Source organism: Archocentrus centrarchus, chromosome 6 (assembly GCF_007364275.1).
Source record: "Archocentrus centrarchus isolate MPI-CPG fArcCen1 chromosome 6, fArcCen1, whole genome shotgun sequence".
Taxonomy (NCBI): domain Eukaryota; kingdom Metazoa; phylum Chordata; class Actinopteri; order Cichliformes; family Cichlidae; genus Archocentrus; species Archocentrus centrarchus.
Window position 1 is genome coordinate 6,107,154 of NC_044351.1, and position 23,483 is coordinate 6,130,636.

The 23,483-nt window shown below is 40.3% G+C and overlaps 1 protein-coding gene across 2 annotated transcripts in view; it reads left to right on the top strand.

Annotated features, from left to right (window-relative positions):
- Positions 1–5,499: 5,499 nt before the first annotated feature.
- aass (aminoadipate-semialdehyde synthase) overlaps positions 5,500–23,483 on the top strand; it is a 39,586-nt gene continuing 21,602 nt past the window's right edge. The window contains exons 1-10 of one of the 2 annotated variants that reach the window (XM_030732340.1): positions 5,500–5,615; positions 6,958–7,193; positions 7,425–7,601; positions 11,640–11,724; positions 14,533–14,600; positions 14,716–14,862; positions 14,961–15,039; positions 17,365–17,492; positions 22,458–22,603; positions 23,108–23,230. In XM_030732340.1, the coding sequence (XP_030588200.1) occupies positions 6,975–7,193; positions 7,425–7,601; positions 11,640–11,724; positions 14,533–14,600; positions 14,716–14,862; positions 14,961–15,039; positions 17,365–17,492; positions 22,458–22,603; positions 23,108–23,230 (1,172 nt within the window). In that variant the 5' untranslated portion in view covers positions 5,500–5,615; positions 6,958–6,974. The remainder of the gene's footprint in view (positions 5,616–6,957; positions 7,194–7,424; positions 7,602–11,639; positions 11,725–14,532; positions 14,601–14,715; positions 14,863–14,960; positions 15,040–17,364; positions 17,493–22,457; positions 22,604–23,107; positions 23,231–23,483) is intronic. The other variant, XM_030732341.1, reaches the window with a different exon arrangement.

Below are 23,483 nucleotides of genomic sequence, written 5' to 3' on the forward strand. Positions count from 1 at the left end.
GTCACACCTAATACCTTGCTAGTCGGACGTCGGGACGCTTCGCTCCCGCAGGTGGTGTACCCTTCCTCAGAGCGCCTGAGCAGTAAACGTTGGCGCCATAGCCAGCTGCTGGCCGATCATTTCTGGAAACATTTTATCAGTTTCTATCTGCCTGGTCTTCAAGTCCGGCAGAAGTGGAATACAGAGAATCCAAACTTGCAGCCTGGCAAGACGGTTCTCGTTGTGGATCCTCAATTCCCACGTGCCCTGTGGCCGGTGGGTAAAGTAATCGGTGTCACGCCTGGACGTGATGGGAAAGTGCGGTCAGCGGAAGTGAGGGTGGGGGATAAGACCTACACTCGCCCTGTTGCCCGGCTCATCCAGCTCCCAGCTATCCCGGAATAGATATTACCCTTTGACAAGGAGAACGGTGGAGGCCCCTTTTTTTTGGATGTACAGATTTCCTTCCGAAATCTGGGGGCGGCTGTAAAAAAGGCTGTTCCGGGGGAGATTCAGCACGGGAAGTATCAGGAGACCTGGCTCGCTCTCTTCCTGCTGACGGCGGAGGGATTGAGAGCCGCCTGCGCATGAGCTACACAGGACGCGGTAGTTCAGCTGCGCCGGCTACGAGCGGAACGGGTGAAGAATATCGACTGTCAACCCAGAGGGAGATTGGTGCAGCGGCCAGTGGACTGTGTGCGTCTATTTCAAGTAAGGACTGGGTTTGGGAGTAATAGCTTAAGATGGTGTAGCATCTACGCCCTGGACTGCCGTGATGTTGCTAACTGCTAGCCCAAGGAGCGCGTTATTTCCGGCGCAGCATGTTAAGGTTGTATTGTATTATATTGTGTTGTATAGTATTGTTATCTGTTAGACTGGGCTGGTGGCTGGTTTAGAGGGGTAATTATACGGAGATTCCCTACATTTTATGTGATCGCGGGACGCACCCGTGCCGCGCATTAATCAGAGTAATTAGCAGAGTGAATGCCACTCCGAGTGCGACTGTAAGCGGTCATGTTTGTGTTCACTTCAGAGACCAGCAGAGGGTGCCACCGGATCGTTGTAAAGAGTATACCTACTAGTTATGTGCATTATATGTTAAGTCTGGGGAGTAAGGTTATTTACTGAGCTATGGTTGCTGTGTTAAACCTGTTACATATGTGATTTGTTATGTTTAGATTGTAAGGCTGCGGGGTGTACTCACATGTGCATTTGTTATGATGTAATTTTCATATAGTTAAACCTGTTTTGGTGGTTCTTGTTGCAGACCACACAAATACCCACACACCTGCACCCCCGCAGACCCATACTACTGACCCTATGCGACCACAACCTGGTGGAGCTAAGAACAGCTGTAACTGTCTTGGTGGTGGAAATAAAGCAAAATAAAGCGAGCAAGACATCCGTGTGGTTCTGACCGATCACCTGCTGCGGGTCCCAATTCAATAATCTGGCATTAGTAGTGTAGAGGAGGCAGACTGCCCCAACACTTATGTTCGAACGTGGTGTTTGTTATGGACATACTGTGCTTTGCACAGAAGTCCAATAACAAGACACCATTCGGGTTCAGATCGGGCAGGCCGTTCCTCCCAATCACGCCCCTCCAGGTCTCACTGTCATTGCCCACGTGAGCGTTGAAGTCTCCCAGCAAGACTATGGGGTCACCAGATGGAGCACTCTCCAGCACCCCGCCCAGTGACTCCAAAAAGGGTGGGTACTCTGAACTGTCATTTGGCGCATAAGCGCAAACAACAGTCAGGACCCGTTCCCTGGCCCGAAGGCGCATGGAAACTACCCTCTCGTCCACCGGTGAAAACTCCGACGTACAAGCAGCAAGCCGGGGGGATACAAGAATACCCACCCCAGCTCGCCGCCTCTCACCGAGGGCAACTCCAGACTGGAACAGAGTCCAGCCCTTCTCCAGGAGACTGGTTCCAGAGCCCAGGCCATGCGTTGAGGTGAGCCCAACTATATCTAGCTGGTATCTCTAAACCTCACGCACTAGCTCAGGCTCCTTCCCCACCAGAGAGGTGACATTCCATGTCCCAATAGCCAGTCTTGATAGCCGGGGATCGGTCCGCCAGGGCCTCCGCCCTCGGCCACCGCCCGACACACACTGCACCCGACCCCTATGACACCTCCTGCGGGTGGTGGGCCTACAGGAGGGTGTATCAGTTCATATCACAGATAAAAGGACACAAAGTGCGTACTTGTCGTCTTGCTCTAATCAATGTCTGTGTTTCCCTCTGTGCTGCACACAGATGCTGGAGTAGTTTGGTTTGGACCGTAAAACTTATTTGCAGCACAAGAAAGGAGAGCGTGTTCTCCCACGTTTGCGCGCTTCGGCTTCCGTGTCCAGACGAGGACCCGCCCACACTCATACCTAAAGGAGCAGTTCACAGAAACGCGGTGGGAACGCGGGCCCGTTCTTAATCATTTCGCCGGTTCCTTGGGATCGGCACGGGAACTTGCTTTGGCTCTGGAACCTCGGCGGTGGGAAAGTAGCAATCCTGGTCAGTTTTGGATCCCTCCTGCTGTGCAAGTGGACTTGGACTTGTTTTGCTGATCTGTTACAGAGCCAATAATCCCATCAGGTAGATCCAGCAAAGCACCAAAATCACCAATTTAAGTGATTTTCAGTGGAAAATATGTCAAGATTAATACTCATAATTTCAGACACCATAACTTTTAAAATGTTGTCAGCATTTAAGTCACTTTATGACATTCCTTCTCATTTCTTACTCTTTTATCGTTTTATAGCAGTGGTTCCCAAACTCAAGAGTGCTGCAGCCCCTTAAAACCAGAAAATCCTATGAGGCCCCCCTCACCCCTGGTTGTCTGATAGCGCCAGCCAGTGAAATTTTCCTGGCTAGAAGCCTGTCTTCAGTCTTAACAAAGTACAAGAGAAAGTGTTGGATTTCCTTGAAAATTTGATTAAAAACATAAACAACAAAGGTTGCTGGCTGTAAATTGCTAATACTACCCAGTAATATGTAAAGTGCTAATGCCATTATGTGACCCACTTGCCACTGGGACATAAACTTCAATACAAGAGCAGTAAATTTAGGTCAGAGTAACGAGTAATATCACAAATTAACCACCTCCTATTACCAGTTTTAATTCACTTTTTATATAAATAAATACATTTATATAAATATGTAACTATGCAAACTTGTACTTTGGATTTCTGTTATTACTACAGCACCCTGCAGTACCGGTGCAGCCCACACTTTGGGAACCTCTGCTATTAGAATTTTTCCTCTTTTTTGTTTAATTTTTGTTATATATGTAAATTTACAGATCATTATATTTGTTCAACCTTCGTCATTGTTATGGTGTGTGCTTTTGATTGATAGATATCTGCATTTGTTTGTTTGTAAATATATTCAGTAAGGTTTTTGGGGAACAAAAAAAAAAAAAACGAAATGTAAGCCCCGCGAAGGACATCATTTCTTGCTACCTGGAAGCAGACGGCGCAAGTGCACTCAGTCTATGGACAGCACCAGTGAGCATAAAACATAGACATATATACAAAAACACCCAACTTACTACTCTAATTGTTGGCTAACGTTTTTGATACTATGAAGTTTTCCCAAATATAAAGGGCTGTGAAAGCAGGGGCTTTCTGCAGCTCTCAGAAGGAAAGTTTCTGCTAGCTGTCATCTATCAGGATCAAAGATGGAGCTGTTCACTCAGTCTTCTGTTTCCCAGCTCAGCTTCAAAGGGTAGGTTTATCACTAGGCTGCAAAGATTAGATAAGTCATTGTCACACTCTGCTGAAAATATTATTTACTTTCTGAATCTGAATGAATCAGTGTTGAATTTTGTATTACATTGTCATATAATGTAATAATGTAATAATATTTTACCCATAAAATTAGGCTGTGGCTACCCAGACATCTCAGATCTCAAAAAAGACTAGAGATCCTGACAGTCTACTGTTTCCAGCTCATCCAACTGTGCATAATCTGAGAGCCAGAGTCAATGAAGCCATAGCTAGGGTGGAGAGTCTGGAAAGGAAGAAGAGGAATGCACAGGACAGAGAAAGAAGAGCAAAGGACCCTCTGTGTGGCCTTCTACAGGATCTCAGAGGGAGGTAGCAGATAAATGAAGAGCTGAAAGAGAGGCTCGATTTATACTTTAATACAATTTATACTATGTTGTGATGTGTTGCCATACAAATAAAGATTGATAAAACAAAAGTTGGAAATAGTGCTCTGTTTTTGTTAAACCCTTTTAACCATGAAATTTGATTATTTATAATAGATTGTCATTATTACTACTTAACACAGTTACATAGTTTTTTTTGTGTGTGTGTGTGAATATTAGTTTCACAAAACATATTAGAAAATGTGTGAATGAGCCAGTAACTTAAAAGAAAGTTGTCGGAAGGCGCTTTAGGAAGTTCAGGACATTTACTTAAAAGGAAGATCTGCCACATCCAATATGGCGAATGCGCTGACGTATCGCAGCAACGGGCCGACCCACTCAATGCCGCGTCTACGTATATATGTTTATGATAAAGATAAGGTAAGATAAAACTTTAACGATCTCACGAAGGGGAAATTTACGCATTATGGACGTACAGTAGCTTCCTGATTTACTCGAAATTTCGAGTTATGGATGGCTATTTTGTTTAATGGCGGAAATAAGCTTACATCGCTCTCACCAGGGAGAAACAGAGGGAGAGAGAGAGCGAGCGACAGTGAGAACAGGCGTGACTCACCACCCGGAAAACAAGCGGTCGTACTTTCACATTAAAAGATAATCGCACTGGTAGAACCTTGAGGAAAAGCAAGTCACTCAGTTTCACATTGAATATTGATGTTACAGAAATCTATATAAATTAATTTAAATGTAAAGACAGCATGTAATTAATTAAAACGAGAATTAAATATTATTTGCCAGAAAAAATAATATGCATTTGAAACCACTTGATTAAATGAATTAAAAAAACGTGCAACTGTTGTTATAATGTAAATAAATCACTTCAAACGCATTGTTAGTAGACATTATTTCTCGGTTAAAATTACTGATGTCCATATACATAAGTACAAAATGAATCCGATATATGGTATAAAAATATAGGCAGCACTCTTGTCTCACAGTAAGAAGGTCGTGAGTTTGGATCCACCAACGGGCCTTCATGTGATTAGCTTAAAGGGTTTGGTATTAACATTGGTAGGGACATGATAGTGAGTGTGAATGGTTGTAGTATATCTTTCTGTGTTAGCACTCCGCCATTTTTCCTGTAGCAGCTGGGATAGGCTTCCCCCGTGATTCTGAATTGGATAAGCGGAAGAAGATAAGTGGAAGAAAATGGATAGCTGGACTTATCTGCCGCTTATATATATATTTTTTCTAAAATTAAATGTTTAGATTTAATAGTTATTTGTTCATATAATATATGGTTCCAAATCACAAACTCAAAAAATACCTTCAAACTTCAAACTCCTAAATCACGGAAAGGAAACGTCCACATATGTTACTTTTATGTTGAAATTGTGACAGGAAACAGATCGGTTTACAGACTATTCGAAGTTGCAGGTCTTCTCACCTCTGTGTGACACTCAGGTGTTGTCGGTGAACAGTTGGTACCTTTCATCGCTCGGACCGGTCGTGGTGAACAGAAACTGGTCAGTAAGATGAAATCGAGCTGCTGCTGCACGCGTAGTCCATTATCGATCGCGATGGTGTCGATAACTTGAAGTGTGCTGAGCCGAATTCGGAAGTGACCAACGTGGTAACAGACAGTGTAGGTTAAAGCCAGAGTGTTAGCTAAAATCAGGGCAGTACTCCTGGTGTGTGCCTCTATAAATAGATTGATGGATTTTGATCTGACAACGATTGTTAACCGCGTGGTAATTAACTTAAGAGCCTTATCGATCACTGAATAAATATGTACTTGATATACATGTTACCAAATGCTTACTTAACACAAACATATAATTCATCTATACGTTTATGTATTTCTAAAGTACTTGGCAAATGCACTGAGGTGTTGTTTAGCCTACCAAAATGAACCATGTAATTAAAGTTTTAAAATCCAGTGATATTTAATAATTTTAATTATGCACCAACGTCTTGTCTCCTTAAACATGTAGAGTGAAGTCACTGAAGCACAAGATTCAGTGGAGAGTTAATGGAAATAAAAAGCAGCCTGGTTGCAATTGTAGATGTAGTTTGCTCTACCGAACGGTAGAAGTAAGAAGAGAACAAACGTCTCACATACTCTGAAGTTTGCAAAATGAATGGTAGGCAGTGGTTGTTTGAAAATGTTTTAAGTCTGTAATTTGCTCAATAACTTACAGTGAGAGGTATTTTATTGGGAAGATGATGCCTCTTCTCATAAAATACTGTTGTTGAATCAGTGTTTGGAATTTGAGGGGGAGGAGGAGGTCCCCTTTTTCAGCTGAAAACAGTGTCTGTAATGTTAAGTAATGTAATAATATGTACTACATGCTTTTGTACTAATTATAGATGCAAACCAATACAAGCTTAAGGTCACAAACTACATTTTCTTTAAAAAAAAGTTTTATTTTTTCATCTTTTGTTCTTGCACACACATATAGAAAGCATGTAAATGCACCATGCCTCACTACCGCCACAAACACACTAATTCTGTGGAAAACATTGTGATATTAGAACACCTTAACTATAACAAAACTTTCCCCTAAGGTTCAGTTTGTTTCCTGTTACAGCTTTTGTTCCCATTCTTCACAATGTTAGCAATAATAATGTTAAAGTATTGCACTTGTTTTAAAGTAATCTTCATGTTGTTGGAACCATGTTTATTTGATTCTTGGTCTGTCAGAACCACCTGTTTATCAGTAGTTTTCTCCAAGCAGCAAACTTAACTTGACCTTTGACATCTCAGTCACACTCTTCCTTGCCTAACGTGTCTCAAGTTGCCCAGGTTTCTCTCTGCTTAAAACACTGTGTGGTCAGCAGCCTGTGGTTCTGTGTTTCTTTCTCAAGTAAGAGGAGGTGAAGTCATGTTCCGAATCATTCATCACCAAGGTAAGAGGATGTACAGTGGTCGCATGGGCCAGCGTTGCTATGAGCGGCACAGGGCCATCATAGCCATCCGCCGTGAGGATGTAAACCCCTGGGAGAGGAGGGCACCGCTGGCCCCGCGCCATGTCAAAGAGCTCACAAATGCTGGTGTCAAAGTCCTGGTCCAGCCATCCAACCGCAGAGCTATTCATGAGAAGGTGAGAGAAGGAACACTGATTTTCTGATTTTCAGTTTTTTAGGTATGCATTTTTACTTTTTTAGCTGTATGAAGGCAGTATTTACTAAGTCCACATTTGATGACTTTTAGGCATCTTCCCTTAACCTTGTCATATTCTGAAATGCATAGTTTATGGGAATAATAATGCACACAAGCTACAAAACAGATTAAAAACCATCTGCCAGCCATTCAGCCTGTACTTTGCTTTTAGTACTACATGAAGGCAGGGGCCATCGTTCAGGAGGACATTTCAGAGGCATCACTGATAATTGGAGTAAAGAGGCCGCCAGAGGAGAAGGTCATTCCTAGGAAGACGTATGCCTTCTTCTCACACACCATTAAGGCTCAGGAGGCTAACATGGGGCTCCTGGAGGACCTGCTGAAAAAGGTGAGCTCTGAAATACCCCTGTAGTGGTCCTGTTCTTGATGTGGCATTCTCTTCCCTTGCTAACCTTGAAGATAACAATTAATGTTGGAAGATTCAGCAGCGGCTGAATCTACAGGTCAATATGACCTTTTCTTCTTATAAGTAATATAAATGTGACTTCCTTCAATGTGACAGTTTCCTTCACCTAAGATAAAGAAAAATGATTAGCTCTTAGGTTTCATTGATTCTAGTCTCCTGGTCAGGAATTATTTATTATAAGAACTGAATGAAGTTAAAAGTGTTGTGTTAAGTATGTAAATGCAATAGCTTATGTATTAATCTTGCTGATGTATGATGTGTTTCAAAATGAAAAGGAAAAAACTTCTAAAAATAAAAAACAGTAACTTCAGCTCCCGTTCTTATAGATGAATTTCTGTCACAGACTGCCTTCTTTGTAGTTAAGACTTGATTAATTTATATAAATGTGAAATTATAAAGTAATTCAGACATTGTGTTGAGTGCAGAAAGAAGGCGGTTTAACATACAGAGTTAAACACAAGTAATGTCCTGATGGTCCAGGGGCCCAGGAGAGGTAAAGAGGTGTGTGAGGAAGGTGATTGGCTAACTGCTGGCAAATTTGGACCACTGACAGTGTTTCCACCAAAAATGTGTTTGTCTGTTAAGCAAGCTGGCTGCAGCAGTCGTTGGATAACTGATTTTTTTTTCTTGCACTCAATATTTTGATACTGAAGGAATGAAGTATGAAGCTCATGAAAGAATGATGCATTTTTAGTGTCATGAAAACACATCAGGAAGATTGGTGTTGCAGGACTTAACAGCATGAGCGTTTAAGGCAGGATTCATATGTACCTGTTAGTCCTCACAGTGGTCATGTCTGACATTTGGGGATGTTTTTGATGGCGTGACTGTCATAACAACAACAAACATCACAGGGCTGCCAAGCTCGCTTGTGCATAAAGGCAGTTCTGAAAGCAAAAGGGGGTCCAACCAGGTACTGGCTTTTATACCTAATAAAGTGGCTGGTTAGTGTATATGTATAGAATATGCATGTGTATAATTAACAGTGCTATGATGTGTGACACAAGACTGAGAGCATCTGTTTGTATTTGTTTCAGTTAAACCTCTTTTGAGAATGTGTTTATATTTACTTTAAATTGAAGGGCAGTTTCACTACTACCACTGACAGTCTGTGACTTGCCTTCCTCTTTGGTACCAGTCAAAAGTTTGGACACACTTTTGACTGGTACTGTATTTGAAAAATGTTTGAAGGAATTTGATGATCTGAAATTCAGATGAGTAATGCATCAACACAATAATAAAGCGTCTTTAGTAGTAAATAGGACTGCAGCTATTGAGCTTTTTAGTAATTGAGTATTCTATCGATTATTCCATCAGTTAAACGATAGAGTAATCGGATAAGAAATACTTATTAGCAGTTCATCTGCATATTTAACTTCCGTAGCTTAACTGCAGATTTTTCGCTGTGTGAAACAAACAGCAGTGGATGGAGTTGCTACAAACTTCTGTTTTCTTCACCATCTCGATCATGGCTCCACCTCTTTGTGCTTGCTGCGTGTGTGCAGACTGCACGTAAAACAACTGCTGCTTTTATGTTATCAGTTTTGTTGAAAATCTAGGCATTGCATGATCTTAATGTTGTAATGCTTTGTGTCCACGCCCATCCTCCTAAATACATTTCTATTGCAGGTCTATTTTTAGTTGCTAATTAAGGACTAAAGTATAAAAAATGTTTTGACACACGGACATGACCGGGGTGCGGGGTGGGGTGGGGGTGCGGGGTTGCTATTGCTAATGGTGGTGCCGGCTAGCAAACTGTGGTGTTAGTGAACCGTTCGGGTAGCTGACAACTGAAATTCTCAGCACAGAGAGCATAACACACACACACACACGTACACACACACACACACACACACACACAGACAGGTGTAGTGGAGGCATCTGTCAGCAACGATACACTTGGTGTTAAAGGGTCGTTTTTTCCGAATGATGGAAATCCTTCGCAGCGATGGAGAACTTTAATGCTGCTAATGTGGGTGAAATGCGTTGTAGCCCTAGTTTTGTAGTATATGTAGAAACAACTAGAGTGTGGACAAACACAATGACAAGTGCTACTGTAATTTGGGTGGGAAATGCATTACTGATTTGACAAGTGCATAAAGAGTGGTGTGAATGACATTCTTGTGAGAATGGCATCAAAGCAGTTGAAAGAAACTGTAATAGATTTGTTATTTTTTTCATATTTTGCACACTTAGATGTTCCAGATTATCAAAAATTTTTTTATAATAAACAAAGATAATTTCAGTAAATACAAAATGCAGTTTTTAAATGATAATTTAATTTTTTAAAGGAAAAAAGCTATCCAAGCCTACCTGGTTATATATGGAAAAAGCAATCCCCCCACCCCCCTTTGTTTCACAGTCACAATTTTGATTGTCCACATATTTTGGAAAGCTGAATGCAGTTTCACTAGCCACACTCAGGTCTGATCATTGCCAGACCTGTTGAATCAAGAAATTACTTAAATAGAACCTGTCTGACAAAGTGAAGGTAGGCTAAGAGGTCTCAAAAAGCAACACATCATGCCACGATCTAAAGAAACTCAAGAAAAGATAAGAAAAAGTTGTTGACAGTTATCAGTCTGGAACAGGTTACAAAGCCATTTCTAAGGCTTTGGCACTCCAGCAAACCACAGTGAGAGCCAATATCCACAAATGGAGAAAAAACTTGTAATAATGGTGAACCTTCCCAGGAGTGTCTGACCTACCAAAATTACTCCAGGAGCTAATCAGTGACTCATCCAAGACGCCACAGCAGAACCCAGAGCAATATCTAAAGAACTGCAGGCCTCCCGTACATCTGGCGTAAAACTAACACTGCTTTTCATCACACCAACACTCAAACATGGTGGTGGTAGTGTGATGGTCTGGGGCTGCTTTGCTGCTTCAAGACCTGGATGATGTGCTGTAATTCATAGAACCATGACTTATCAGTTTGTGCCCTGAAGCTGAGAAGAGTGAAGAGTGGGCCAAAATTCCTACTCAGTGATGTGTCAGTTATCACAAATATTTGACTGCAGTTCTTGCTGTCAAGGATGGCATAACCAGTTATTAGGTTTAAGGGGCAATTAGTTTTTGACATATTTTTTCCCCTTAATAAATGAAATCATTATTTAAAAACTTTTTTTTGTATTTAATTGGGTTATCTTTGTCTAATATTAAAATTTTTTCATGATCTGAAATGTGTGACAAATAAGCAAAAAACCCCTACAAAATCAGGAAGGGGACAAATAGTTGTTCACAACACTCTAAGTAGACTAAACCTGCAAATAGCTCAGTGGAAATACTGAAGTGGCTCATCATGCAGCAGCATTCTAGCTAGTGGCTGATCACCCTGCGCTGCGCTGGGCTGAGGTACTGTCGCGCCAGGCTAAGAATTTCAGCTGTTAGCTGTCAAGGGGGATAGCTAGCTGCCATTTGGCTCCCTAGCCATGCTTATTATTAGTACTTCTATATCTTTGTCACAGCAAGGCACAGGGAAAAATGGGAAAAAATTACCTGTAAAGAACTTCCTTTTTTTTTCTTTTTTTTTTTTAATCTGACTGAATTTATTTGGGCGCTATAAATTAGTTGATCTGTTAAAGAAAACACTGTCTGCTTTGAAAAATAAAAAAAAATCCAAATACATTATGATTTAAAAATAAAGAAGACCTGTGAATGAGTATGAAGTGTGTCCAAACTGATTGTCAAACAAAGAAAACAGATTCACATTAAGGGTTTTTTTGGTTTGAGTGAATAAATTATTTGATTAATGACTTTCATGTACAGTAAATAAAAGAAACACAGACATACCAAAGGCTTAATTTAATTCACCCATCCACCATCCATCTTATCCTTTTCAGGGTCACAGGGGGGGCTGGAGCCTATCCCAGCTGACACAGGGCGAGAGCAGCAAATTAAATTTTCTATTTAAATTCACACTCCTCAAAAATACTAACAAAGTTCCTTTTTTCTTTGTAGGAGGTCAGGCTCATCGATTATGAGAAGATGGTGGATGCTAATGGGTACCGGATTGTAGCATTTGGCCAGTGGGCTGGTGTCGCAGGTATGAAAGGCAGCTAAGGTTTTCTCATTTTGTTACTCATTTTCCAGGGCTGTTGAAATAGGTTTGCCCAGCAGCAAACTCGGATCAGTGGCGATAAGATCGTAGATGAAAGTGAATCAGCTGGACCTACATGAATTAGAAGAAAAAATCTGCTCAATCACATCCTGACTTTTATTTTATTTAAAATCCGTTATGGTTGTGTACAGAGGCCAAATTACAAAAACATGTATCATTGTCCGGGTGCCAGGGTGGCTCAGGACGTGAGCAGGCAACCATGTATGCTGCACGGCAGTGCGGTCGGCACAGGTTTGAGTCCCAACCTGTTGCCATTTACCGTGTGTCTTCCCCATTTCTCCTCTTGCTTTCCTGTCTCTCTCCACTGCAAAAAAACTGTCAAAGCCATGAAAGGGCCAAAAATATATATAAAAGAAAAAAGTGTCATTGTTCAAAAAATTGTGGTGATAACTGCGGTGTAGACAATGATAAATGTATTGCAAAAAACCAATTGTGATTAAATAAGAGTGCAAATAATTAGCCATTTTTCTTAAACTTTTTTAGGTCTATTATTAATTTTCTGAAAGTAATATTTTATTGTTTCAGCAATCTAGCTAGATAAAATTCACAGCTGGGCGATAGCTGTCCCCCTGGGCATCGGGCAACCACTTGCTAATGCTAATAGCTACGAGCACTTGCTAATTGTTTTAATAGCAAACGGTTCCAATAGCGAACCGGTTAAATTCTCGCCCCAGTATGATAGTACCTTAGCCCCGTGTTTCAGACATTTAGGGTGACTGTGGCACAGGAGGCTATCTCAAGTATGAGTTGAAGGGGCTGGTTTGATTCCCAGCCTCTTCATATGGTGAAGTGTCTTTAGGCAAGCCACTGAAACCCAAGTTGTTCTCAATGGCAGGCCAGCACCTTTTGTGGCCGCTCTGCCACCACTGGTGTGAATGAGTGAGAGAAACATGCTGGAAAATACTAGTAGAAGCACTAAGGCTAAAATGTGCTATAAGTGTAAACCATTTACATTTTGCTCATATTTTAGTGATATTTAGCTTAAGCCACAACTCCCTGAGCAGGCCTGATCTTGATTGATCTCAGATGTTAAGCAGGGTTGGCCTGGTTAGTACTTTGGCTTTTTGGGGTGGCTGTAGCTCAGAAGCAAGGTTAATATCTTTAATTAAAACAAATGAAATAATGAAAAGTGAAATTGAAAAAACATTTTTGTTAACTGAAATAAATAAAAATGTTAATTAAAAGGAAAAAAACAATAACTAACTGAAACTGTATTGTAAAATGAACTGAAACTATAGATAAAATGACCTCCGTTTTCACTTTTTTCATTCCTGAGTGTGCGTGCTCACCACGCTGATGTGCAAAGTAATGGCAGCAGTCTGCTGAGAAAGCAGCAGAGTCCCAAATGGGGTTTCTTTGAGTATGATAGCAAGACAGATAGAAGCGAGTGTCTTGTTGTGGCTGATGAAAAAATGTACAGAACACTCCCCAAGTGGAAAAACCACCAACATCAAAGTCCGCCTGAGAAGCGCGCACACAGCGGCTGAGGAAACTGCTCTGAACCTACACAGTAACCTGATGTGCACCTCTGGAGAAATGTAACTACAGGTCGGGTCCACACAGGCTGCAACATTGTGATTACCCTGTCAAGTCCACTTGTGCATTTCTGGCTACTTTTTGCTGCAGTGTTTGATTTTATCAGTCAGAGTGTAACAACAGGAATAATAATAATAAAAGCATCAAATTAAGGACTCACAAATGTCAGCAAATTCTGGGAGGGAGACTGCTGAAACTATCTAAATGGATGAGGTAATGACCAAAGTGGAAAAACAAAGGGATAAATATGTTTGCAGCCAAAAAAAACATGATCACAAAGAGCGAGGACCGAGGAGGGGAAAAAGGTGTTAATCAAGCAAGGTGTTAATCTTCACTGACGCTGAAGTTTATTGGGAGTTTATTATAGGGTTTATTGGGTTTTGGAGTTTGTTTTTCTTCACGTTTCTCCCTGTTGATGTTCACGTGTGTCCTTAGTATTACACACATTTAACACGTAATGCTTGTGAACAGTTGGTTGTTGAATACAATTTTTTAAAGCTGTCTTTTGTCAAGTTTTTATTACACAATTGTCATTCTTGCACCTGAAAAAGTATGAAAAAACTAAACCTAATACTAAAACTAACAAAAACTAAGTTAAAACTAAGCATTAAACAAAAATAAAGACTAATAAAAATGAGCAAAACCACTCTGAAGACTAACTAAATCTAACTGAATTAGAGAAAAAAGTTAAAATGAAATAAAACTAAACTATAATGTAAAATCCAAGCATTCAGGGGTAGAAAAAAATGCTTGGGTGAATGAGGTATGTTGTATAAAGTGCTTTGAGTGCTCAAGTAGAGGAGAAAATCACTATGTAAGAACCAGTCCATTTACCGTTTTTTCCCAGCATTTTGTTGTTGTTATTATCTGTCTTCCTAATTTGCATACTGATTTCAATTCACATAATAGCCATCAGAGCATATATCAGTTATATTGTGTCAGATGTCATTATTAAAATACCACAGCCAGATAAAATATAATAGATACCATAATATAAAAAATTAAATCACCTGTGCTAACCTTGTGTATTTTTCTTTCTTTGTCAGTGTTTATAAAATTGCATACCATCACTTTACTCCATTAGGATGAGCAGCTTCTAAATGACTATTTTTTGTGTTTTATTATTTTTCAGTAAATTGTTCATGTTGCATTCAAATTGCATTTAATGAGAATCTATCTTCATTTTTTTAATTACAGGAATGATTAACATTTTGCATGGATTGGGGCTGCGCTTCCTGGCTCTCGGCCACCACACCCCCTTCATGGTAAGAGAGGCCATTTTTTATGATTTCAAGCAATACAGAACAAACAAACAAAATAACTTTGTCCTAATAAGAAATTCAGATGTAATTTCCTATTCATCACACAATTCTTATCCAGCACATCGGCATGGCTCATAACTACAGGAATGTGAGTCAGGCCATCCAGGCAGTGAGGGATTGTGGGTATGAAATTTCAATGGGGCTTATGCCCAAATCCATTGGCCCTCTCACATTTTGCTTCACTGGAACAGGAAACGTCTCCAAGGTACAAAAAAGTTGATACAACCAAAGAGTCAGAAAATTAATTTGAGGACCATTTTGAGCTAAATGGTTCATTTTATGTCACTTTTTTCTTCCTTACAGGGAGCCCAAGACATCATCAATGAGCTTCCTGTTGAATATGTTGAACCTCACGAGTTGAAGGACGTCTCTGAAACAGGAGGTATGAGATATTTTAATCATCAAGCACTTATAAGCTGTTGCAGTGACTGTGGTGAGTTGTAGAACTTTGAACCATTATCCAGTTCTTCAAGGATTTATGTTTTTACCCCCGAGCACTTCAAAAACTCTGGCCGCCATTCATGTATTCATCAGCTCAGCAGGTAGGACAGGCAAGAATCAAACCAATTCTTGGCTTGGCTGCTCCAGAGGTTTTCCCCAAATTGGGTAGGCTTTGTCCCTGATACTGATATTTGTCCCAGATTTATTTTCCTGTTAGTAAAAAGTTAATTGTATCACTAAAGTGCAAATATTTCTTTTTTTTAGGTTCATAATTTTGCTCAAATGAAATTATATAAACTATTTCCAGTATTTGGTTATGGTGTTGCTGTATGCATGGGTGTTTACATAGCTAACGTGACACCTATAATCATTAGGATTGCCTGATTCTGCCGGAGGATTCTTCCTGTTAAAAGGGAGTTTTTCCTTCTCACTGTTGCCAAATGCTTGCTCATAGGGGGTCGTTTTGGCTGTTGGGTTTTCTCTGTATTATTGTAGGGCCTTTACCTAAAATACAAAGCGCCTTGAGGCTACGGTTTGTTGTGATTTGGCGCTATACAAATAAAATTGAATTGAATTGAATTGAGTTGAATTGAAAGTCAGTTGTCTGTATTGGTGCTGAAATGTAAAGAAAAATATTGCCATAATCATTAATGTGAAATTTAGATTGGATATATAATAATATAACAGTATTTGTGCAGTAGCCTGGTAACAGTGAAAATAGAATAGAATAGAACTTTATTGTCGTTATACATACAATGAAATTAATCATTATACAACGAGTTATATAACGACATTCTGTCATAATATAATGAAATTGCATTCAGAACAACCATCCAGAGAAGAACAGACAAGACTAACATGGGGAGATGGGTGCCCGCAGCCGATGCCACTACTGGCGCCGCCACTACAATCATCCCCAGAAAAACGAAACAAACACACATCATGGGGTAGTTAGGTTAAAAAAAAAAAGTCACCTGGGTCCAAAAAAACCACCGTAGCAAAGCATATTTGCACATTTAAAGCCAGGATAGCAATATGGTAGGGTAGGGAGGGCGAGAGGGGATGCAGACGGAGACGAGAAGGTCAGGGCATTGTGGAGCCAGATGCCAGCTCCTAGACAAAACAGTTCGCTGATAGTGATGGAAGTTCATCAGCGGCCATGATACACCAGATCCACCTCACACAAATCACAGAGAGGGCAGAGGGGAAGAGCGTCGATCACACATTGTCCCGGAGAGATATGATTACCAGCCCAAGGCTGGCTAGGGAGCCGAATTCCTGATAATGCAGATGTTGTTTTGGAACAGGCTGCTTGTTTTTTTTCCAACAGCCTTCAGTTTCACTGGGGAACCCATTCAGTAAAATCCAATAATCCAAATTCATTAGTTACCGTCCTCGCCGTGCAGGAACCGAACCTTATCTCCAGATCTAATCCCTCTCGCCTGCGAGCACATTCTCAGCTGGACTACGCGTCTGCTTTTCGGTTCAGGTCCAACAGGCTTTGAGTCTGAGTCTGTGTGGCTCTGCACAGCCCATCCACCTGGGTCTGCAGCCTCAGCAGATGTCGAACTGCTGCCCAGATTTTCTTAATTTCCCGGTAGATCAAGTGTCCTCCAAGCCCAAACAGAAGAGATCCCAAGTAGCCGAATATGTAAACATCTTCCACGTCCTCAACCTACAGAGCTGAGAGGCATACAGGTCTCCACGAGCTCCAAGAATCGATGACGTAGCCGACCGGGTCTGTTCCACTTGGACACGCAGGTTCCCCTTTCCCCGATCTCATAGTGGAGAAAATTCGATCAATGGTGTTTAGGGCCCAGTTTGCCAGATTCTTAATCTTATTCTTATTAAGACAGTGTGTAAGAGACACTCTTACAGCAAGCAGGAGAGATGGGGGAGAGCAGGAAGGCAGGAGAGAGATAGAATGCAACCGTCCCCGTCAGAGAGCAGGAGGGAGCAGGAAATACATTTAGTTGTGTAATAAATTTATGATGTTGGATTAAGATTACACATGAACCGAATATTCAGTGTTTAGGAAGTCACCTGTAAACTTTTGTGAGCAACACAGAGCAGGCCAGATGCTAATGAAATTCATTTTGCACTATATTACAGGGCAGGTTTGTCCATAATGCTAAAATGAAATGTGTTCCTACAACCTCTGATTATGCAATCGTGCCAACATTTGTTCAGTTTTATATCACTGTCATTAATTTATATGATGTAATTTAATTTAACTCAAGTAAATGGTATGTTGTATTCTTGTCAGATATGACCAAAGTGTACGCCACTGTTCTTAGCCGACACCACCACTTGGTGAGAAAGAGTGATGGCATCTATGACCCCATGGAGTATGAGAACCATCCAGAACTGTACACCTCCCACTTCAGGACCAGCGTGAGTTTATTAGTTTCTGTCCACCACTAACCCTACTTACAACACTCCTCCAACCTCCCATCTGTTCCTGTCAGTTACTCAGAGGCCTTGTCGTCTATTTCAGTCAACGACACATAACACATGAATATGTGAGGTTGTGCTGGCATTTCAAAACACATGCTATATTGGCAGGTTTTTAGATCTGTGTTCACCATTATAATTCCTATGCAAAGATGATCTAAAATAAAATTCAGATTATATCATCAAATGCATAAACAAAAGTAGAGCTCAGAGTTTTATTGAGTAAACAGTCTAAAGTCCAAAGAGGATATTCAATTTACAGGAATATAAAAAGGAAAAAACAAACTGCTAAACAAATTGCTTTTTAAAGAAATAGTTGAAAATTTGTAGAAAGCCTGGGGGGTTGGAGGAAGAGTGGAAAATGTTATCAGTGTGAAAGCTGAACATATTGAATGTCAGTTAGAAAAGAAAGAGGAATTCTGGAGTAAGTGGACAAAGTGTTAGAGAGTGTCCCTGGTGGGAGAGAGTGGTGATTGGAGATCACATGTAGGTGAAAGGAATAGAGATGATGCGGAGGTATTGGGTAAGTATAGTTTTAAGGAGAGAAATACAGAAGGACAGATGGTAGTCAGTTTTGCAAAAAGATGGAAATAGCTGAGGAGAACACATATTTCAAGAAGAGGGAGGAACATGTAGAGTGATGTATAAGAGGTGGGCTATATCTTATGCAGAAGGTGCAATCTGAAAGAGATAGGAGACTGCAAGGTGGTGGCAGGGGAAAATGTGGTTAGGTAGTTTTTAAAATGGCTTTGGAATTCAAAAAGATGAATTGAGTGAAAGCAGAGGCAAGATCTTTCCATCAACCCAGTATATTATTGCTTTAAATAGTATTTTTTTTCTTAATATATGTATATAAATACTGGATACATGCATCACCTGAGCTGGTAGCTCCTCAGCCATCTTTGAATTTGGAGCATGCTGTGTTTGGTATAATGGCGGATCGATTACTCCGCCCTGTGATGTCATTTCAACACTTTTCTACTCGTACTCACAAACTTGAATTCATGTCCACACAGAAAGGAGGAGTTCGTAGTCACAGAAATTAGAGTTGTATTCACAAGACTTTGCACTCACAGCTTTTAGAAAACAATCCACTCACAGAAAAACAATCCTAATCCGCACAGTTTCTCAATTACGAATACGAATGTTAGAATTGTCCACACACTTTTTTGACAGTTATCTTACTCCATACCAATGGAAACTCCTCGTAACCTATGCAGTAACCTATGACGTAGCCTGACCTATTTGAAGCGAGGCCAAGAGGTGGCATAGGACATGCATGAGGGTTGCAAGCCAGTGGTGAATTGTGAAGTAGGAGTGGCAGGTGGAAAGGTGAACATGGCAGGAATGGAGACGCAGTGGACAGTGCACAAGACAGGTGGAAGAGAGAGTGCAGCCAAGGTACAGTGGGTGGAGACAAGTGTCTGGTGAAAGACGTTTTAAATAATTTGCTGTACCTTCTCTCCTCCTGTCATCACCCCCAAACCCCCATCCCCATATAGTTGGTGTCTTCTCCCAAACCACCAAAATACAAACCAAAAACCAGCAAAAGCAATTTACACATAAAAATTCACAAAGAAACATATAGCATCCTCAACTGCACCAAAGAGTAAAACAGTTAAATGTGGATTATTAAACATTAGGTCTTTCTCTCTTCTTAGTGTATTTTAGTAAATGATTTAATAATTAATCAACTTATTTATTTATTCTGCCTCACAGAATCCTGGTTACAGCAGGATGCACATGTTAGTTTAAATAAATCAACACACCCAAGTCACACAGTCACAGTCACAGTCAGAATGCTTGAATCACAGGTTGGTGTATGAATAGCAGCAATCTTCCACTCCAGCTTATTAATTAACCAAATACCCAGGCAGAGTTTTAATTCATTTGAAAGCCTGACTCTTAGTCTTGTCCACCCTAATCTTAAATATGATAATCTATCTTTATTAATTGGCTATATACCACAGGCTTTTAACGTGGCAGTCCATCCATTCTCTTCCGCTTATCTTGTTCAGGGTCACGGGGGGCGGGAGCCTATCCCAGCTAATAAACTATCACTTGACCTAGCTGCTTTAGATAATTATAGACCAATCTCTCAGCTCTCAGCCTTACTTTTATCTCAAAAATTCTTGAAAGAGCAGTTGTAAAACAGCTGACTGATCATCTCCAGAGGAATAGTTTATTTGAAAAGTTTCAGTCAGGTTTCAGATTTCATCCCAGTACAGAAACATTAATTCAATTCAATTCAATTTTATTTTTATAGTGCAAAATCACAAAAAAACTGTTTCCTCAAGGTGCTTTAGGTCCAAGGTAAAGACCATACAATAATTACAGAGAAAACCCAGCAATCAAAACTAGGGTTTAATATTTTTCCCGAAAATGACATGAATCAAATCCCGGGAAAAGACGAGCCATTTCCCGGGAATCCTGGGAAAAAGTTTTTTTTATTTTATTTTAATTAGGCCTTCTGTAGCCTGTGTCGGGCTTAACCTATTTTGATATTGTAGAGGTAGCGTTCCAGCTATGTCCTGTTATGCCCAGTAGGGGGCAACGTTTTAATGCAAAACCTACATCTCGGCATTCGAGTGCTCGAGCTATGCGATGTTGTATCGTTCCTCAACACTCCCTTAACAAATATAATTTGAATATTCCTGCATTGTACATGGAATTATACCAAGCTATTTTACAATACGGTTCATCTCCACACAGCATTGATAAAGGCTCAGCGACTTGCGCTGTCCACAATGCACACCGTTCCACCAGTGGAACGCTGTAATAGTCATTGAAAAGTTAACTACCGTACTACACTATAATATGACATAACACAGGGCCTTGAGTAATGCACTATGACTTGGTCATTGCCATTCTGGCAACAGCAAACTTATAATGCCGTGTCTGAGGGTTAAAGTAGGTTCGTTGTGAATCGTCTTTTCAAAAACTGGCCGCCAATCCTTATAGCCTAAAAAATATACATTTTACTCAACTCCATTTTAAAAGCGAAATATGTTAAAGTAATCCATTTCATGATAATTTCTTCACACATTAGGCCCGTATCCTAATTCATGATTGTTAGTATGCGGCTGCAAACGAGGAAAAGAAACACTCGAAGTTAAACAGATATTTCTTTATTGTTCAGGGCAGGCATATTTTATAGGCTATATAATGCAATATAACAATATATAATAATATAAAATTATATAATACAAAATACCTTAGGCTAAACACATTGCCTACGATTTCAACAAATTAAAGAGGAAAAAAGTACAACTGTGTAAAACCTCTATTAAAATGCTTGAGATGAAGGCTTAAAGCCAGCTTTAAACGAAGGCTGAACGTGCCTGAAATGAAGAGTAATGCTTTTCGTATTAAACGAACCCTTCTCTCAATATTTCCTTAAATTTAACATTCTGAAGCTTTCTTTTCTTTTCTTTACTTTATTTTCTTTTGTGCAACTTTTTTCCCGGTTTCCCGTCTTAACGTTTCCCGGGAAATGGTTCTGATCGCATTTCCCGGGAATCCCGGATCCCGGGATTAAACCCTAATCAAAACAACCTCCTATGAGCAAGCACTTGGTAACAGTGGGAAGGAAAAACTCCCTTTTAATAGGAAGAAACCTGTTGAGACTGTAGCTCCACTTGGCTAGCTGTGACTTCTTCTGTAGTGGGCAGAATATATTGTTCTCTTTTAACAGCCTCATTCACCCTTTTAAAATCAGCATAGATGCATGCTTTACTTGTGGATTTCTTCAATACAGTCTCCATGGGTGCACACCAATCAGTAGGCTGTGTGACCCTCTTGATGATGTTGTTTCTGCTCCAGTTTCCAACTTTACTGCATGTGTTGCACGTGGCTTTTGAGAGTCTTGGAGTCAATTTAGTTTAAACTTAGTTACAGCACTTTCAGAAAAGACTACAGTAATGAAATTTATTATCCACTATTGTGTTGTCCATTATTGTAAATTTAAATGTTATTAAAAAATGATCAGACACAACAGGGTTTTCAGGGAATACTGTTAAACGTTCAGGTTCTATGCCATATGTCAGGATGAGATCCAGAGTGTGATTAAAGTTTTGAGCATCTACATGGATGTTAAAATCACCCACTATAATTATTTTATCTGAATTGAGCACTAAATTAGATCAAAAATCTGAGAAATCAGACAGAAACTCTGAGTAAGGACCAGGTGGATGAAAGATAATAACAAAGAAAACAGGTTTTTAAATTTTCCAATTAGGGTAGACAAGGCTGAGAGTCAGGCTTTCAAAGGAATTACAACTCTTCCTAGGTCTTTGGTTGATTAATAAGCTGAAGTGAATGGTAGCCTCTACTCCTCCTTCTTGGCTTGTGCTTCGAGAATTCTGACAGCTCGTATGACTTCCGGGTATCGATTCATTTAATGTAACATATTCATCCTGCTGTAACCAGGTAAGGCCGAATAAATCAATATGTCAATCAATTATTAAATTAAGACCAAATGTTTATTAGGCCACATGTAATCAATTTACTGTAGTTTGGTGAAGTTGAGGATGTTATATTATTCTGTTTGTGTGTTTTTATACTTGTTTTTTTGCTGATTTTTGGTTTGTTTTTTGATGATCTGGGAGCAGACACAGTCTGGGGATGGGGGTTTTGGGGGGATGACCTGAGGAGAGAAGCTGCAGAGAGGCATGTAAGACTCCAACTGACTAAAATAAGTGTTTATGAGACTTGAAAATCATTGCATTCTGTTTTTACTTACATTTTACATAGTGCGCCAACTTTTTCAGAATTGGAGCTGTAGATTTATTTACAGTTCAGACTTAAAACAGCGATACTAAATGGCTGGCACACAATAGTTCAGTTACATTTTATTACACACTAAAGTTCACTCAAAGAGCGTCTGTGGTGTCTTCTTGGTTATAGGTAGCACCCTACACAACCTGTCTGATTAACGGTATTTACTGGGACCCCAACACCCCTCGACTCCTGAGACGACTGGATGCTCAGATGCTCATGAGACCACGCAAATCCTCATCTGCTGACGAGGGATCACCAGAGCTTCCTCACAAGTAAGAATGTTTCACAGGAATATCACAAACATCTAAATTATTTACAGTCTGAGCAAGAGCTCTGGTTGCTTCACTTGTATGACCATTTCTATTACATGACAGTTGATGAGCATAAGTGTCAGACAGTGAGGAATAGTACATGGCATAAGTGTAGGACTATGTTTTTGCTCTACCAGAGGTTTCTCAGTGTTCAAAGAGAGCCCACCACCACTACTACCACCACTACCGCTACCACTACTGAATGTGCTGAAAGGGATTATTTCAAATTTTATATAATGTTGTAATGTGCCGATCTCTTGGGGTTCTGTGCTATATACATGAATAAAAGGGAAAAAAACTACTTTCTGATCCAACTTAACCTTTCAACGAATGACAGTGATGCATCCGTCATGCACCTTTCTAGTGAATGGATAAAAGTACTGCATATACATAGTGGCTGCATGTTTGTCTTCATAGCCTGTTAGTGTGTCCCTCATGAACACCTTCCTTTCTCTCTTCCTGCAGGTTGCTGGCCATCTGCGACATATCTGCCGACACTGGAGGCTCTATAGAGTTCATGAATGAGTGCACCACCATTGATAAACCTTTCTGCATGTACGACGCTGACCAGCATATTGATCATAATAGGTATAGAGCAAAATTTTCATGGAAGCATCAGCTGCATGTTTATGTTTGGGTCAGGGTTTGGGATTTAGCCAGACTTCCATATTTACCACAAGCAACATCCCAGTTCTGAATATTTTTTCGTCCAGGTTGGTTTATATATTTCCACTCACAAAGCTCACTACATGCCCCTACAAGCACAGGGGCACAGAGAGGCTCCAAGTGTGTCATGAGCTGTTTGTGTTTCCAACTGTGACATACATCATTGTGTGTGCCA